Raw genomic sequence first — 12,182 nt, 5'->3', positions numbered from 1 at the left:
CATGTATATCATTATTTGATACTTTCTGCCTTCCCAACCCCATCGCCCCGCATCTGCTTCCTGCCCCCTAGGTATTCTTCTTTTGATGTGGTTTTCTGGAGCATTTCTGAGACACAACTTCATTCTCCATTCTGAGGTAAAAGTGTGACTGATACTAACCTGTTGAGCCAGATTTCTCTTAGCTAGATCCACCTCCTTGTGGAGCTCTTTCCTTCGTTCAGGCAATGTGAGGTATTCTTTTGGGATAGCTTCCATCTGGAAATCAAAATTTAAAATAGGTGCTATTATGGAAACAGCCTCTGGAGTCAACCCCATTACATACATATTAAAAATGGCAGGCAAATCATGATTCCTAATCTTATAGAGATTTTCTACTCTGGCTGTGCTTTATAAAATCAAAGCAAAGTATAATATGAAGATCTACCAAAATTACATGATTCATTAGCTGCAAATGCTATAACCTTTATAAATAAATCTTAATATCTAACATGTATTAACCATTGCCTAAATTTGTTGCAGGGATCCGAGGGCCTGGATGCACAATCTTATTCATCCACCACACTGGCAGGAGGCACCCAGGGGTCTGGGAAGGAGAAAGGCATACTTCCTTCCTTCCTTCCTGGGGCAGGTGCACGCCCACACTGTCAGCCAAGGAGCCTGTGATCTTTCTAGCACACCCTGCTGCCTCTTGAGTTCATGATTCTGGAACAGAGGAGCCTGCATGTGATGGACCATTTATGGGAGAGTATTATAATTACCAAGTCTGCATTTACTTAGGAAACTATGCCAAACAAAGCCAGTCCTTGGCTAACGATGAGTATGACTCACTACTTCAATGTGATAGTTTGATGAGTAAATTAAAATTCTTTCTTTTTTGTTTGTTTGTTTGTTTGAGACAGTTTCAGTCCTGGCTGTCCTGGAACTCACTCTGTAGACCAGGCTGACCTTGAACTCAGAAATCTGCCTGCCTCTGCCTCCCAAGTGCTGGGATTAAAGGTGTGCGCCACCACGCCTAGTTTAAAATTCTTTAAAGAAAAAGCTCCTTAATCTTTTCGTTGTTGAGATCTACATTTTTGCCGTTATAGTTTTTGTTTGTTGTGTTAGTTTGTATTTCTGTCCTGTGTTAAAATACTTGGGGGAAAGTATTTGATAAGGAATCCCATAGTAGCTAATGAGGGAAGGCAGGCATCCAAGGCTGTGGAAGGGTCACCCTGGGGTGATAATGGCCTACTTGACTACTTTGGACCCAATTATGAAAGAAAGCAAACGACTTGATGTGGCTCTTTTCCTCTGGTGACAACATTCTTCAAGTCACCAGGGTTGTACCCAAGCCAGTATGCACAACTGGGAAAGATCCTGCTTGGTGGTTTAACAGGATCTTTGGGTGCCCTGGTCATCATCTATAACTCAGTGCTTCTCCAGCACCACCATCTGTGCCCTCAGGTGCCCAGTACTTCCTGATTCTCATGGCTTCATCTACAATGGACAGCTGTCATGAAGCACAAATATGGTCTTGTGAAATTCATACAATAATATAAACTCTCATGTTTCTAATGAACAGATGAATGCAATGCAAAGCAAAGCAAAGCAAAACAAAGGGGAAACTAGTGTAGCCTTGAATAATTAGGAAGACTGCATGGGCAAAATGAGATGCCCATGAGGAAGAGCTCGTGTGTGTGTGTGTGTGTGTGTGTGTGTGTGTGTGTGTGCACTGAAGTTTTAGTACTTGGGGGTGGCAATGCTCTCTCCCAAACCATAGGCCATCTAGCAAAAACTCAAGTGTCAGGTATGGGAAACCTTTTGAGTTGCTGATGAGAGGAGTCCAAGAGATTCTACCCCCAAAACTATATAGGCCATTGTTGTTGTCCTTGATTGCCTTTCAGAGAAAGAAGGCAAGACCCGATTGCTGACCACATACACTTCAGACACAGGACTTGGAGGAACTGAGCTGGAAGCCTCCACCCCAAGAACTAGCTCTCATAGTAACAAAAGGAGCTGCCAAGGGAGAAAAGCAATCAATAGTCGTACGCAGCTGTAATGCCTGTGAACCACAACCACCAGAAGGTCAAGGTATTCTGAAAGGTACAATAGTGGCCTATATCCTGGGGTGGTCACTTAAGACCCTCAATAGGAGGGAATTCATGCCTGTTTCATGACTACTCATGACTGATGAGGTCACCGACCCCAGAGGAAAACCTATGCCACCTCTTTCCTAAGCCAGGATAATTTCTAACTGCACACTAAACACTTGCCATGATAGCCACGGAGAAGTGTGGCTCTCACCCTCACCAAGAAGCTCCTTTGTACAGCAGAGAGCATCATGGAAGGCTGCAGCTGGCCAGACTGCAGTGAGCAACCAAGTGAGAGGTGGCCAGGCCCAGCCAATAGATACATCTGCAACAGAACACTCCGCTGAGACTCAGGGGGAGAAGCCAGAAAGACTGTGAAAGCCAGAGAACCAGGAATCTGAAACACTGGGACTTCCAAAAAGATTTTTGAAAAGAAGACATAAAATAGAGGGAGGGGGAGGATTGAGGAGGGGTAGATCTGGGGGAGCTGGAGGAGAAAGTTGGGATGAATACAATTAGAATATGTGGCAAATCCTCAAAGAAATACTATAAACATTATATTTATAAAAGAAAGTCAGCCAAGCTGGTCATCACTTTCTTGTGGAATGGTCGTCTTGTGACCATTGAGAAGAAATACAGTAAAGATGGCCAAGAGAGAGCTAAAATAATTCTGAGCCTTTTTGTGATGTGAAATTACTTGATGTACCCATATCCAGACTTTTTATTATATGAACAAAATGTTCTCTTGTTTAGGAGAGTTACACTAGTTTTCTGTTACTCACTGAAACCAAGCTGCAAACCTAATTGCTGTCTTTTGAAAGGAAATCTTCTAACGGTCATCTCCAAAACATGTTAAAGGTCATGCTGAAGTCTCCACTGAAGTGTCAGAAAAATAGCTTCTCAATTTTGGGATCAAAGATGATGTCAAACACTTATGATTAACTTTGAGCCCCAAATTGCATCTGTCCCCAAGTTTTATATGATTGTGTATGTTTAATTCTTAGATTTGGTTTTTATTTCATGTTTAAAGTGTATTCATTGTACCCATACAGTAGACCTACATAAAATAATAAAAATCTTTCCTGCTCCACCTTTGCTACCAGTGTTGCTCCCTAGAAGGTTCTGTTAATGGCTGGGCAATGTTCTTACAGATATTTTCAATGCATGAGAAACAAGTCAAACTGTTGTAAAAGTTAGGATGTTAGACATCGTTCTTTTGCAGTAAACATCCCAGTTGAGACTAGTGAATCTCAGCATACAGTGTAATCATTGGATATTTATCTGAAACCTTCTTAACATTTTTTGAGACTCTGTTTTGAATTTGTGGGAGGGTCTATCAGTAAATCAGAGGCCACAGGGAATCCGATAACTAAATTAAGGCTAAAGACTAGCTGGACCTTCGTGTTCACCACTGCTCTCCTTTCTGGATTGAATGTAAGTATGAAAAGTCCAGTGGAAGGGATTGGTCTGATGGTCCTTGTTTCTGATTATTGTGTGCTCTGGGTAGTGGCCAATGAATGGGTTATTGGGTCCAAGAAGAACTTAACTGCTACTGACACTGTAGTAGTAGGGCTTGAAGTCAGTAAGAGGTTCTAATGTATTTACATTTGAGTTTTATAGCCTATGGGTGCTCTTTTGAATTTAATGGGTAGTTGTATCATTATATAAATAGCTTTTAATTTTTAAGAACCCAACAACTTGAGTATTCCACTGCAACCCCCACTTAGTCCAGAGCCTTTCCTCATGTTTTGTGTGTAATCAGATCAATGTCATGAAAAGCCTTGTCACTGGCAGACTGTTCTCAATCAGCTTTATAGTGTTCTGCTCATAGTTTATTGGAGGGCAGAATCCAATGAGAACAAGACAAACAAACAAACAAACAAAGAAAAACACAAATTACAGAATCCAGGAAAAGGTAATTTGAAGAAAATAAATGACTTTTGTGAGATACCAGAAGACAGGAAATGCTACAGAAAAAGAGCTGGAGCTGGGCTTGGGGAACTCTGACTGGCAATCTCAGCACTCGGGAGGCAGACACAGGAGGATCACTAGTTTTGAAACTAGGTCTGACTACATAGTGAATGTTTCAAAAACAAAAACCAAAAACAAAACAAAAAACTGCAGAAAAGAAACCTTCAGGCTAGAGTTATAGTTTACCATGTGAAATGCTTGTCTGGTGTGTGTGAAGCCCTAAACTCAATCCCAGGTGCTGAGAACACAACAACAACAACAACAACAACAACAACAACAACAAGAAGACAAAGAGTTTATGGGAAGGTTTGTTATGATAGCAGGATGAAAGAGAAGAACCAGGAGGAAAAGTTGAGGTGATCGGGCTTGTAGCAAATCAAAATGACAAAAATGAATTTAAAAAAAGAAAAAGAAAAGGCCCAACATTTACATAAGAGGGCCCTGGGAAACACATAATAGAGAAAAATGGAGGTGATTAAATTAAAGACATAGTTCAAGACAATTGAAGAACTGAGTCTCTGACAAGAGTAAAGATAAAGGACTTACTTGTAAGACTATCGTTGCAAAATTTAAAAATTCTGGAGGTAACAAAAAGAGCCTATGAGCTCCAGCATGGGAAAGAAAAGGGTTAAAGCAAAGGCCAAAGAATCATGACATCAAACTCTCTTTAATAGAGACTCAACAATCTAGAAGACATCTGCTCAGTGCCTTAGGCTGAGGGCAGTCATTTCTGACCTAAGATTCCACATCCACTTAAATATTAATTATGTATGCTGATAGTGATGGGAAGATAGTTTTCCATTATTTTCTGACAAACATGTCATTTTCAACCTTCATTTTCTCAAGACACGACTAGAAATCACCCCCCCCCCGACACACACACACAGGCAGGGAGTGATCCAAGAGAGGAAAAGAAATGCATGTAATAAGAGATCCAATAAAGAGGAGAGTATGGGACACCGCAGAGGTGATACAGTAAGGGCTCCAAGATGAGTGTGGACAGGAAGTACTTAAAAAAGGAAACTAGTCTGGAACAGGCCAGAGGCTGCAGTAGAGAGACAGCCATCTGGTATATCAGACAGAGCGGGCCTGCCACTTGCAGCTGGGCTTTGTTATTTTTGTTCAACATCATCAATTTCACAGAACTTGAAGACAAAGCCATTCTGTGATTTTACTAGAATGAAATGAAAGCAAAACCACTCCATAATTGTGTTTGAATACAAACCAAAATATGAACATTTCCCAAGCCACAAAAATGTTATACCTTCTCTACTTACAACCTTCTCTACCAACTACAGCTTTCTGCCATCTAGTCTTTTCTCTTTTGATTACTATGATCTGTTAATACAGTCAAGCAGAATTACTCTCATCTTCTGGCAACATGTAAACTCATGACAGAGTCTCTTTCCTTAAACTCTCTCCCCAACACATACCAGAAGCCCAAAGGCTGTAAGCCCTTCCCAGTGCCCTCTACTGAGACTTCTACAGTTTGTTCACTTTTGTTGAAATGTGAAATAACTCAACTTATTCAGCTCTTGGGGTGTGTCCCTTTGGCTGCTAGAAGTCAGTGGCAACAATTAGAAGCCATTTCTTCAAAAAACTAAATGAATAGATTGTCAAATGTGCATTTAATTCTTGAGGAAATGTGTGCAGTTGAGCAGAGTTTGGAGTTAAATTAGTGATCACAGGGAAAACATGCAAACGAGAGTCAGGATGTTCATGATGTCTCAGAAATGTACAACTTGTAACAGAGTGCAATATTTGGTATATGGAGGGGCAAAAAAGCCCAAATCAAACAAAAACAAAACAAACCCAACCATGTGATATAGATATGGACCAAAAAGAGAGTCATATTCTTGTCTTCTACAGTAAAAATTATAAAATCATTTGTCAAAACTGATTCTACATCCAATTAAACATTTTTTAATCTATGCTTCTCATGAGGAGAAAATATTTTCTATAACACATTTTCTGAGACACAGTTGTTTTCTATCCTCATTTTCAGGGACCTACCAGAATTGAATTAAGAAGAGAACTTGATTAAAGCCAGGGCTTCTTTCCTTCCAAGTCTGTGTGTTCAGAGTTCTAATTTAACATTCTGATGTGTTGTGCTCTAGGCTAAGCAGTATCTTGTAATTAGTCAACCTTTCAATAAAAATAACTTGCAACGTGATATCAAAAGTGTGTTTAGAGGGATTAGACTTACAAAGGTAAGTAGAGTGAGAGTCTTTTAAGGCTCCATTTGGGAACAGGAAGAGTGTTAGTTTCCACTGGGCTCTACTAAGGCAAGGATGACTGTTCTACTCTTTCCAGTAAATCATTGAAAGGATAAGGACAGTGTAAACCCAACCAGTCAGTATCTAAAATGTGAAAACAACAACAGTGAACACTGGTGAATCTAAAAGAAGAAATAAAGGAGAGAAGATAGAATATAAGCATATGGAGCAAAGAAACTGCTGTTGTGTGGCCATAGTCCAAATCTACCTACAATTGCATTATATGTTAATATTTGAGCTAAACACAAGACTGAAAAGGTGTTATCTTCTCTGGCCAGACTGTAAGAGTATGTGCTGTATATGAGGTACACATAAATAAGGATACAGAGAGGCTGAAAGGAAATAGTACCAGAACGGGAGCTATGGACAGTTGTAAACTACCACGTAGGTACTGGGAATGAATTTCTTGTCCCCTGTCCTCTGAAAAGGAGCCAGTGTTCTTAATCACTGAGCTATCATCACTTGAGCCCAGTAACAAGACTTCTATGGTTCAGTATTCCTCCCACCTTACAGCACTTCCATTCCATAACATCCTTCCACAATTAGCACAGGCGATGGAAAGGGTCAGAAGGCCTCACACTGGCAACAAAATGCCTTGAGCTAAAAATGGCATGTCACTTCTTCCTACAATACACTGGCCTGACACAGTCATGTGACTTCTTAAATGCAAAGGACACAAGCAACGTAAACTTTCCATGAATCTAGGAGAAGAAAACCAGGTGCAGGTTAGGTTCAGACATGTCTACAAGAGTTGGCTGTTTACTTCCAAGGTCATGAACGTGCACAAGATCCTAAAACATGATAATTCTAAAGAGAATGGGTTCTGTGCAAATCGGCTGTCACATTTCAGAGACCTGACCCCATTTTCATCAAAGAATGTACCAACACAGCTTTCAGCATAAGGAGTCAGCCCTCTGAAGGACCCTCTGCCTTTCCATGAGCATGGGGTATGCACAGCAGGTACTGTCTGAAAGAAATGAGACTCCCAGGTAGCAAGGGCATACTCCTGGGAATGGAAGTAGTCAAATGATATCCTATTACTTCAAGCATCCTCTGACTAGAGTCTACTTTTGGTGGTACACAAAACTAGTCAGGCAGCTTGATACTGGGTCCTTTAGCTAGTAGTCCAGATGGCCAACTGACTACAGACATTTATGCAATCAGATCTGCTCCTTTACTGCCAGATCTGACTCTTTAAACCCTCCTGCATAGTATATACTAATACTGCATACAGGCCTATTGTCTAGGCTCTTTCCAAATTGGCTGGACTAATTATCCCTCTGCCAATCAAACAAAACAAAAAAACAAAACAAAACAAAAAAAAAATTGACTAGTCTTGGGCTAGAAAAAGATGTGGGAAATATTACAGGGTTATCAGCAGTCTAATGGGATAACACATCTTCAAATTGCTACCCCACTGTCCCTTTTTTTCTATTGATAGCAAAAGCACAACACTTTTACTTTCATAGAGAGCCCTGAGCTTAAACAAATGGAGATGTCGTGTTTTCATACCCACCTCTAGTAGAAGCCTTTGATTCATGGCTTGTGCCTGAGTGAGCGCATCCAAGGACACTTTCAGGAGCAGCTCTGTCTTCTTCAGATTCCGAAAATCTCGTTCTTTCTCTCTTTGCTTACGAGAAAGTTCATCATGGTAGTTTTGCTTGTCGATGAGGCAGTTCCGTAGATTGATATCCAAGATCCCTCTGTTCAGATCAAGTGTGAGGATCAAAGTGACTTGTCTTATACAGTTTTCTAAGCTTATCAAAGACAGCATGCTCAAGGTTATACACAGAACTTTTTTCAACCATAAACCGTAAGTGAAACCCAAATCAGCTACTTTTGTGTGTTGGTATCATTTAGAAGTATAATCTTATAAACTAAATGTAATGATAGGCTGGGGAGTCATGGGTTTCAAGTTTCCTTCCTTGAAATTTTACTTTAACATAAGAAATAAAGTAAAGGCCAGTGGTAGAGCAATTGCCTACCAGGGCAAAGTCCCAGGTTCAACCTCTAGCATTTAAGAAAAGTCAGGGGATAGTAGAGTCTATAGTTGGAAAAGGCTTGCCACACAAACATAGAATTTGAGCCCCCTATATCCATGTAACAAGCTGTAACTGATAGAACCCACTTGTATTCTGAGTGCTGGGGAGGCAGAGACAGCCAGATCTCTGGAGCTCACTAGCCAGTTAGCCTAGCCTAATCAGGGAGTCCAAGGTCCTAAGGAGAGGCTCTGTCTCAAAAGACAAGGTGGATGACACAGAGGTTGGCCTCTGATTTCTATGAGCTCATGAATACATGTGTATACCCCACCCACATATACACGGAGTCAGAAGTAAAATATTCCAGTATGGAATCACACCATGAAATCTCCCTCATCCAGAAAATGTTGGGATTATGTCAGAAATACTACTCACTGATTGGCAAAACTCTGAATTACATAGCATATTTCAGCAATATAGTTCCCCATAAACTTACAGTCAACAATAGATTTTATTCCTAAGTTCAGAACCATAGAATTGAGGAAATTTTAATTAAAGAATAGGAAAAATATTTCAAAGTGCTTTGATGGTACATTTAATTAATAGTTAAAAATTGATTTATAATTCTACAACTTGTTATTGAAACAGCATACAATCAATTGGTAATGTTTTGAATCTTTAAGACATCATTGATTAAAATTTAAATGACAGAATGTGCAGAAATATAAGCAACCTTTCAGCTAGCGAGGAGGCTTCGTTCTCTTTGGTTAGTTCCAATAGTTTAAGCAGTTGGCCATATTCTCGTTCTTTGACTTCTAGTAAGGTTCGCTTGCTCTCAACTTCCTTCATTATGTCATCCCTTTCTTCTGAAAGAGTGTTGACTTTGTTTTCAAGCTTCTTTAAAGAGTCACTTAGTTCTTTCAACTCGGATTCTAAGACAATATTTTTCTTCTCTGTTTCTCTGTAGGGAAGACACACAGAAGCAGAAGTAAGAGAGTTTATTTTGAGTTCATGCTGTCTCTACCTATTATCAGACAAAAATATACTAGTCACAAGTTTACTGAGCTTAGAAGGATGTAAAGGTCAAAGACAGGAAATACTTGGAGGTGTGATCGTTAACTTTCTTCATCAACTTGAATTGCATGGGAAGAGATTCTCAGTGAGGAATGATCTCCATTGGGTTGGCCAATGAGCTTGTCTGTGGGAGACTGTCTTAAGTAAATTGATGTGGGAAGACACAGCCCACTGTGTGTGGCACCATTCCTTAGGCAGGGAGATCCTAAATTGTATAAGAGGGAAGAGATCAAGCTGAGTACAAGCAAGCAGAAGCATATAAATTCTTTCCCATCTCTCTGCTCTTGACTGTGTGTGTCATGATTACTGTTGGAAATCCCTGCTTTGATATCCACTCGATGATGGACTGTGTTCTGGAAATGTAAGCTGAAATAAACTGCTTTCTTCCCTAAGTTGTTTTCTGTCAGTTGTTTTAATCACTTGAGAGAGAGAGAGAGAGAGAGAGAGAGAGAGAGAGAGAGAGAGAGAGAGAGAGGAGAGGGAGGGGAAGGGGAGGACAGCGGTGAAGGGAGAAGGAAAAGGAAAGGGAGAGGGGAGGGAGGGACAGGGGATAACTTCCTAGAATGCTCCTGAAAACAGGCATTTGCCCATTCTCTTTTCTCCTCAGATGGCACTCTGTCACCTGTGGTTTCTGCTCCCATTGTGACTAGCCTCCTGGACCAGACTCGACTCTGTTAACTTCCCTTCTGGTTACCTTGGGTTTTAGAATCACCACTGCTCCATTTTCCTGTATTCTTTTAAGAGCAGCTTCTAGAGTAATCATGTTATTTCTCAAGAATATTTTTATATGCACCAATCTTGTATTTCTTTTTGATCACTGAAATCCTGAGAGCTTCTCAGCAATCTTCATACCCAAGTCTGCTCTGACTGTCTGAGGTGACACCCAAGTCTGCTCTGGTTGTCTGAGGGTGAATCTATGCAAAGGGAGAAGTTGCCATCATTTGGGCTGCGGTTGCCTGAGCATCATTTGGGAGCATGAAATTCTAAGTTCAAATGGTTAATCCCCAGTCTTGATGATGTCATTGGTGGTCTCCATAGAAACAGAATTTATAAGTTGAAATAGAATTATTATCATTTGCTGTATTATTTTCTTTTAAAGAACATAAATCATAGAGCCCATATGGGACCAAGATCAGGTATTTTCAAGATTATAACTTGTAAATATTATAACATATACACACATTATTTGGGAGAGGTAGCCTAGGAGGGATTTAGAATAAAAATATTAAACCATACACTTTTTTGCGTGTCATTTTTTCTATCTCCTTTGTAATTTGTACAGGAACACTTTGATGGTGGACCACGTCATCCTGGTAAAGAAAAACAATCATGGTAAGTTGTGTAGTCAATTATGCAAGCAAATTGAATGAAAGAAAAATTAAATTTTGTAGAATTCTTACCATCCACCCTGTACACTTTATTTCCTCCAATATTCACACTGGCCTTATCAGGTCATTATAGTTGTTACCATCTCAAAAAGCAGATGACAGAGTAGGACAGCTACAGGTGCCCCTCTAAGATTCCCTCTTCTCTCATGTGAGAGAGGTGAAGGAAGTATGGAGGAGGCTGTGGCCAGTGGCTAGGTGATGTAATGATGTAATGATGTAGCCACATGGTCCTTGGCTCAGGCCTCGGTGGTTCAGTTAAAGATCTAGGGTTCTTTCTGGTGCCAGGCCAAGACTAGAGTTCTACAGCAGAAACAGTATCTAGCCCATCTTGTTTAGCTCTATCCCACCCCACTGTGAACCACATAGATTTCTCCTACATTAAGGGTCTTAGATACTGCTTCCAGGGAGCCCTGCCTCAGACTGTGAAAGAGACAAGAAAAACAAAAACCAACAACAAAAGAAACCAAACACATGGCCTACAGTTACACAGGTCATACGTGCAGGGCCAGGTTGGAAGCTAAACCTGTGGACCTTCATGATTTGCAAGCTGTATGCATTAGTGGAAAGTTCACTGTAGGCATTCCAGTAGGGGTGATGAAAGAGACCCTTCTTATCTGAGGTGCTCAGGAGATTGTGAGCTCTGGAACCACACATGAGTGTGAGAGCTAAACACCACACAGCACTGACAGGGTGAAGTGCTTCTCTGTGGGATCCTGCTTAATCCTGGAGCACATTCAGGCTTTACAGGGCTGAAGTTTGGCAATTTGAAGCCCCTCTTCAAGTAAAGAGCTACAACTGCTAACTTAGGTACAAGCCCTTGGAAGAGATTCCTAGATGCGATGTGTTGGAAGCTGAAGCTCTCTGGGCTCTTGGCAAAGGAGTCTCTTCTTAGTTCCTATACCCCAGATAAGATGGGTGTGTGGTAAGAGGGGAAAAGGTCAGAAACAATCATGAGTATTTTCTAGGCCAATGAGTTTTGGGAGTTGTTCTTTAAAGAACTTAAATTGTTTTGAGAATTATTATACATTTTTCAAAATAAAATTAATTGCAACTAATTGCTTCCTAAAACATTAATATATGCTCCTAGTCACTTTTACAGTAAAAGGGAGAGTGGGATCAAGCATACAAGTATAAGGCAATACAAACAGATACAAGAGGGATGGATATTCTCTGCCTTTCCAGAAATCGTGTGTGTTTGTGACCCTCACTGTAAATGTTGGTGGCCCATTTGCCAAGCTTAGGCCTGCAAATGATGACAGCTTTTGTGAGCTTACACATGTCTTTTCTGATCAAACACCCTCATGCCCTTTATAAATTCTCAAAATTCAAGTTGCATTTGACAGAGTCCTTTGCGTTTGTGTGACAGCTCCTTTGGTCACATAGAGTAGTAGCTAACTCTCCATCCCTGTGTTTTTATATCCACAA

At 40.5% G+C, this 12,182-nt stretch overlaps 1 protein-coding gene across 1 annotated transcript in view; it reads right to left on the bottom strand.

Moving 5' to 3' along the window:
• Ccdc146 (coiled-coil domain containing 146) overlaps nucleotides 1–12,182 on the bottom strand; it is a 128,208-nt gene that overhangs the window by 17,282 nt on the left and 98,744 nt on the right. The window contains exons 7-10 of the mRNA XM_021163157.3: nucleotides 10,606–10,679; nucleotides 9,029–9,256; nucleotides 7,833–8,019; nucleotides 160–255 (exon numbers count right to left, since the gene is read on the bottom strand). Coding sequence (XP_021018816.1) covers nucleotides 160–255; nucleotides 7,833–8,019; nucleotides 9,029–9,256; nucleotides 10,606–10,679 — 585 coding nt within the window. The remainder of the gene's footprint in view (nucleotides 1–159; nucleotides 256–7,832; nucleotides 8,020–9,028; nucleotides 9,257–10,605; nucleotides 10,680–12,182) is intronic.

The sequence above is a fragment of the Mus caroli genome, unplaced genomic scaffold (genome assembly GCF_978045245.1).
Source record: "Mus caroli unplaced genomic scaffold, Mus_caroli_1 scaffold_4, whole genome shotgun sequence".
In the NCBI taxonomy this organism is placed as follows: domain Eukaryota; kingdom Metazoa; phylum Chordata; class Mammalia; order Rodentia; family Muridae; genus Mus; species Mus caroli.
This window is presented reverse-complemented; position numbering and strand designations above follow the sequence as displayed.